Source organism: Sinocyclocheilus grahami, unplaced genomic scaffold, assembly GCF_001515645.1.
Source record: "Sinocyclocheilus grahami isolate Dianchi unplaced genomic scaffold, SAMN03320097.WGS_v1.1 scaffold959.1, whole genome shotgun sequence".
NCBI lineage: Eukaryota > Metazoa > Chordata > Actinopteri > Cypriniformes > Cyprinidae > Sinocyclocheilus > Sinocyclocheilus grahami.
The window spans coordinates 10,830-17,842 of NW_015506138.1; the positions used below are offsets into that span (position 1 = coordinate 10,830).

Sequence of the window (7,013 nt, forward strand, 5' to 3'; positions counted from 1 at the left end):
TTTTATCTCTTTGAGGTCTAATACAGAGAGACAGAGATTTAAAATATCTTATTTTAAATCCATATTTTAAAACCATGACAAGGTTTCTAGTGAAGGTTGGTCACATCAGAAATAAAAAAAAGCGAATTTTTTTTTTTAGCGCACTATAGTCAGCTATTTCCAAGTTAGTGGTCATTTTTTATGGTCCAATTTATAATTTGTGACCTTTTCTGTGTATGCTCGTTCAGTTGCTGACGCTGCAACGATGCTTTCATTTCCATTTATTTAGTGTTTTAATCATAATCTACACTGAGTGCAATTCTCAAGCTACGCGGAGTAAAAGTGTGCTCTTAAAAAAATCAAAAAGTGAAAGACGGGGGAGGAGCAAACAACTGTCTATCATCTGACGCCTTCGTCTAAGCCCCGCCCACTTAAACACCCCGCGCGCTTAGCCACGCCCCCACTCTGTAGCGTTTTCCGGTGTCGATGTTTGGCCACAATTTTGAGCATTTCTATCGTTTTTGTTTCCCGACAGCGAACGCGACGTCGCTCATCTTTATAATGGATGCGTAGCGTGTAATTATCATTCAAAATAGCCAAGAGGGAGTTCTGCCGTGTCCTCTAAACGTGAAGTTTGAGTGGTTTCGTCGTCTGTGTATGCGTTGGGCTTTTGGAAACGGGTTTCGCGCGAGCGATGTTAAACGCAACACAAGCCCGCGGGCTGCTGGTTTTACTCCTGAGTTTATTCTGCGGTCACTTCGGCTGGGGATGGTTTCAAAACAACGCCAAGAGCAAAAGCCCACAGAAGGAGCCCGTTTACGGAGAGACTCCGGACAGCCAGGACCAGAGCTGCTTGTGTCATGTACGTTTATTTGATGCTATGGCTAAAAACACGTTATGTTGTGTTAATATCTCTGCTTTTGACACAGTTGCCACAGTATTTCTGGCATGTTCTACTGTCGCGCGAATGTGACGTCAGCGCCGTCCGTTGCGGTTTTCCGCGCCGTTTAGTGTTTTTCTGTTGAAACTTAAGATTTTGTCTTAAAGCGTTAATTTAGCGCTGTCTGTGATCCTGGCCGGTTAATATGTAGAGAAACAAATATTTTGATACGTATCCGAAACGTAAACATTGTTTACGTTTATTTATTCACATTTTATGCATTTGTTTTTTTATTCTAAGCGTTATGTTCAAGTTTAATTGGATATAACATATTCATATAGAACATATTAAATGAAAAGTTTATTTAATTTAAACGAATAATAAAGGAAAGAAGGTTTACGGAATAAATGGACAGGCAGGAAAGAAACCCGTCTGTTATTCAGCGTGTTGTTGTCCCATTGGTCCGCTTGATGCGCTGACGTCAGCGGGATTATGGGTTTTGTAGTCTTGAATCGTTCCCTCCACCGTTGGCTACAGCGCTAAGCGCGCCAGTGAAGAACTACAGCGCGTCGCGTGTGACGTGTCTTTGTTTGGAGGCGGAGCGACGCTGCTGTACTTCCACGCGGTAGTTAGTAAAGTTTTGACAGCTCATCTCAAGCGGTTTGTGATCCCAGAGGAGCTTTAACTCTCCGATCCAGTCCTGCATCAGGATGACAGCTGCTAGAAACCGCGCTCAGCACTTAAACACTTAAAGCAGGGTTTGCGTCTGTAGAGGCATGTCTGGAAACAGATGCAGTCTTTGGGAGGCGTCTCTGTTTGCTTTGGGACTTTTTGGACTTTTACATTCAAAGCAGGTCAGAAGTCGTGTGTGTGCTATTTATAACTACCAAATTAAGTAGTTTTATTTTTTATATATATATATAAAATATTATTATTTTTTTTTTTTAGTTTTTAAATTATTATTATTAATATTATTATTATTATTTGCTGCTTGGTGTATTCTGTATTTAAAAAATAAATTAATATATTTAACATATAAATAAATACATTAATATATTAATTTGTTATTTAATTAATTAATATATACATAAATTCACATATTTTTGTTTACTAAGTTATTTAAAAGTTCTTTATTATTTGAATTTATTTATTTAGCTGCTTGGTTTTGTCTGTATTTTATTTATTTTTTATTTGAATTAAAATTTTTGAAGTTATTTAAAAGTTCTTTACTATTTGAATTTATTTATTTAGCTGCTTGGTTTTGTCTATTTTAATTTTTTATTTGAATTTAAATGTGTATTTATTTTTGCTGCTGCTTTTAAGTAATTTTTTTAATTGTAATAATTAAAAAAAAGTTATTTTTATTTAATTTAATTAATTAAATAAATATATTAATTTGTTATTTAATTAATATATACATAAATTCACATATTTTTGTTTACTAAGTTATTTAAAAGTTCTTTATTATTTGAATTTATTTATTTAGCTGCTTGGTTTTGTCTGTATTTTATTTATTTTTTATTTGAATTAAAATTTTTATTTATTTTTGCTGCTGCTTTTAAGTAATTTTTTTAATTGTAATCATTTAAAAAAAAGTTATTTTAATTTAATTTAATTACGTGTAGGCTGTACGGGCTTGTGCTGATTTGATCCGCTTTAATTAGTCCGTTTCAAACACCTGGTCAGTAATAAAGCAACATACGGTTTATTTCACACGAGAGACTAAACGGATGGAAAATGGAGATATAACAGTTTTTGGGGCTTTCATCAAAAGTGTGATATCTGTTATTATTATTATTATTATTCCTCCTGTGAATTCGAGATCTGCTGTGTTTTCTGCAGTTAACCGGGGTCTTGGACGACTGTTTCTGTGACATCGAGAGCATTGACGTCTTCAACAACTTCAAAGTGTACCCTCACATTCGCAAGCTGGTAGAGCGAGACTTCTTCCGATACTACAAGGTGAACTTTGCTTTGTAAACCTCACAGAATATGTATTATGAATGTGGACGAATGAAGCTGACTGCTTTCTCAAACGAAGCCTTGGATATCCAGCCAGCTGTGTAGATATGATGTTAAATGTCGGATTAGGTACTGATAAAGATGTGTGCACTAACTTTCTATCCTTTTTTTTTAACGTTGTTGCTGTTATTATTATCTGTTAATGTTTATACGTTTTTTAGCCATTTTATTCAATGCTAAAATAATGTTTATTATTTATATTATTAATATATTAACATATTTATTGCTGTTTTATATGATTTATTATAATGGGATTTATTAACAAAATATATTTATTTTTAGTTTCATGTTATACTTTTTTTTTTAAAGCCATTTTACTCAATGCTAAGAATAATAATTTAATAATAATATTTATTCCGTATTGTATTTTATATTATATTAATATATTTATTTTATGTGATTTATTGTTATGGAATTAGTTAACATAATTTAATTTCATATTATTTTAATATTTCGATACATTTTTATTTAAGAGCACTACTGTTGTTTATGTTTGTTTATTTATATTTACATATATGATATTTAATACATTTACATTTTATTATAATATAAATTTAAATAATTTAAAATATACAATCTATTCAAAAAAATAATTTTTATATTATTTGAATTATTCTGAATACTTATAATATTAATATAAATAATCTAAAATGAAATGTTATTATAGTAATATTTATTAGTTTTATTATATATTTAAATTTATATTAATATATACATTTATTTAAATATATATTAACATATAAATATATTTGTCAATGTAAATATATATTAATATATTAATATATTTATTAATATAAATGTATAAATATATATTCATATATAAATGTTAATATATTTTAATTTTGTATTATTGATATCATATGCTAGATTTTTCATGTTCTGACCACAGAAACTCAATGTATTTTTCTCTACAGGTGAATCTGAAGCGTCCGTGTCCGTTCTGGCCTGATGAGGGCCAATGCTCGATCAAAGACTGTCACGTAGAGCCGTGCCCAGAGGTCAGAGTTCAACACGCTTGGCTCATTTGTTTTAATTTGACTATCCCCCAAAAAAAGCTCATTCTCATTCTCTTCCATGACTATTTCCTCCAGCTGTTATTGATCAAAAAGAGATTTTTAAAGGATTTTCTCTTTTCTTCCAGAGTAAAGTTCCTGTAGGAATCAAATCTGGCAACTATAACAAGGTAAGAGACTGAAGCGTGTTTGCGTTCGGTTAGGTGTTTTGTGCAAGGTTTTGTGTGTTTGCTCAGCTGTGTGAAGCGCGGGCGCTCCGTGTTTGTTTGTGTAATAGAGCGAGTAAGCTTGAGTCAGCACTCGGAGAGTCTGATAGCAGATGAACGGGTTATTTTTAGTGAGCTGTGAGATAGACGACCTCAGACACATCTGGAGAGGAAACACACGGCGCTGTAACAACACGAGAAACCTGTTTACAGTCACGGATGTTCATCTGATATACCTGGACTTTATAAGCCAGAAAGGGTTGTTAATAAATTAATTTCACGTGGTTTTCATCTCGTTTAATTGCAGAATTTTGATTCCTTGAAAACATTGTTTTTTCTATAGTTTCCTCTAAAGAGAGTAAACATTTGCAATAAACATATTTAGTCATTTCTAATAGAGTCATGTTTTATCTGCTGTTCTTTTTAAATATCTGATATGTTTTGATTTACATATCAATTGGTGTTATGTTTATTTAATGTTTGTGTTTCTATTTTTATTTTTGTTTTGTATTTTTGTAGCTGGTGTGCTTGATTTTTGCGTTGAAAATAGATTTTATTTTTTTATTTGATAAAAAAAATTAATGTATATGAAAAATACATTTTTAAAATATATTTGTAAAATTGTAACAATTAAAATAAATAAATAAATAACATGCATACATACATAAATAAATAAACAAACAATCTTCATATTTTTCCTAATGATGAAATGGTGGGGAAAAAAAAATATATATATGTACATTTTGAGCTGTACATTTTGTATTTTACTATATAAATATATATATGAAGAGTTTATTTGCAAAAACAGATAACTCAGTTTTTTCAAACTTTCAAAAATCGTGTTTTTTATTATGTTATGTTTTTATTGTTATATTGTGTTAGCTGTACTTTTTTATTATTTTTAACCTAATCAAAATAACCCAACTGCAGTTTGATTGAGAATAATTGGAAGGCACAATGAAAAAACAGGATTTTTGAATTTTTTATTTAGTTATCTGTTTTGCAATATTTACTTATTTGTTAAATTTGTTAATATTTGTCCCTTACTATTACAAATTTTGACATTTGATATGGTGCATTCAGTTTTCCTCTAAAGCAAACACGGTAGTACTTGTGTACATTACACATATTTAATCTTTCGCATGCAGTATTGTGATCGGTGTTGTCTTGTTCTCTGCTAGTTTTCTCAGGCCGCCGGCAGCATCAGTGATGCAAGAGAGTGTGAACAGGCTCATGAACTGGGAGCTGTGAACAGCACACTGAGGTAAAACACACTCACTCACACATACACTCACTCTCACACACACACACACACATACACTCACACACACACACACACGGTACGTGGATCTGCTGCTGAACCCGGAGAGATACACCGGATATAAAGGACCGTCGGCCTGGAGAGTGTGGAACAGCATCTATGAGGAAAACTGCTTCAAGTGAGACACCATCTCACACACACAGACAATCACATGCTGCTTGGAAACTCATCATTATTCTCAATGCTTGATTTGTTTTCAGGCCAAGATCAGTGTATCGTCCTCTCAACCCTTTGGCTCCCAGTCGTGGTGCGTTTTCAACATTTACTCAGAGTATTTCAGAGTTCAGTTACACTGCTGTGAGTGCATCTCATGAAAACACCCTGGAGCACAAAAGCAGTCATAAGGGTACATTTTTGGAAATTGAGATTAATGCATCACCTGAAAGCTGAATAAATTATCTATAATTGTGGCCCATACAATGTATTTGTTGCAGTGTAGAAAATCTGAATGCTGCTAATAGTCTTCATTCCTCGTTTAGTAAAATGTAATTTCTTATTTTTTACCCTTACCCTTTTAGGCATGCACATTTTGAGCTGTATGTGAGCAGAACAAATAACCAATTATTAGCTAAAATAAGAAATATAATTTTTTTTGTAAAACTATAAAATTTCATAATATAAAAAAATCTAAAATTATTTAAAAAAAAACCCATCTGTTTGTAAGTAACCAGAAAAAAAAATGAAATTCCATAATATATATATTAAAATATATATATATAAAATTATATTATACGTGTGTATAATTATATGTATCACAATTCATGAATAATGAATTAAAAAAAACTAAAAATCCTAGCAGCCCCAATTTAGGCTTCATTTCCTTTATATAAAATATACTATTTTTACATTTTCTTTTGTTTTTCTGTAGAAATATGACTTTTATTTTTAAAGATTTATTCTTGTATATTTGTATATTTGATATGTAACCTAAACTCTTTTCTCTGTCTCTCCTCTCAGGTGACGATGACGGTGAGTTAATATTTGCACAATTGCACAAATATGCTTCTGCAGTGAAACTGGTCTCAGATCAGTGCAGAAGGGCTTTTATTAAAGCAGACTGTCTGTTTCTCACAGGTGAAGGGTTTTACAAATGGATGGAAGGTGAGTGATTATTTACAGTGTAAATATGTTGAAAACACAGATGCATTCATTTGCATATTAATAGTTGTACAAATGACTTGCACAAATTCGTTCTGCTCGTGTTTCATGAATGAGGCCTGACACACTTCCTCCTGAAACTGAGAGATGTCCTCATTATTTGTTTTAAGTATTGTTGTGCTCTGCATTGAAAATGCTCAAGAGTTGTGGTTAACGCGAGTTATTTTGATATGTTGATTTGCTAATATAATTACCCAGGCTGAGGTTAGACTGTGTTTGTTCAACACTGATAGTGGAGACAAGAAGTTCCTACATTAGAAACTAATATCTATTTATTTGTTTTTATATGGATACATTCAACATGTCTACATTTATGTTAAATTTAAATGATAATTAAATCAGGGAAAAAAAATAATTAAATATTTATTATAATAAGTCAAAGTAAATTATTTACTTCAAGTTTAAACGTATAGTCATAGTACTTTTAATTTGTT

The 7,013-nt window shown here is 31.5% G+C and overlaps 1 protein-coding gene across 1 annotated transcript in view; it reads left to right on the top strand.

Annotated features, from left to right (window-relative positions):
* Positions 1–426: 426 nt before the first annotated feature.
* ero1b (endoplasmic reticulum oxidoreductase 1 beta) overlaps positions 427–7,013 on the top strand; it is a 21,427-nt gene continuing 14,840 nt past the window's right edge. The window contains 9 exon segments of the mRNA XM_016249893.1: positions 427–841; positions 2,702–2,821; positions 3,796–3,879; positions 4,023–4,064; positions 5,282–5,424; positions 5,426–5,539; positions 5,622–5,668; positions 6,379–6,390; positions 6,496–6,522. Coding sequence (XP_016105379.1) covers positions 674–841; positions 2,702–2,821; positions 3,796–3,879; positions 4,023–4,064; positions 5,282–5,424; positions 5,426–5,539; positions 5,622–5,668; positions 6,379–6,390; positions 6,496–6,522 — 757 coding nt within the window. The 5' untranslated portion in view covers positions 427–673.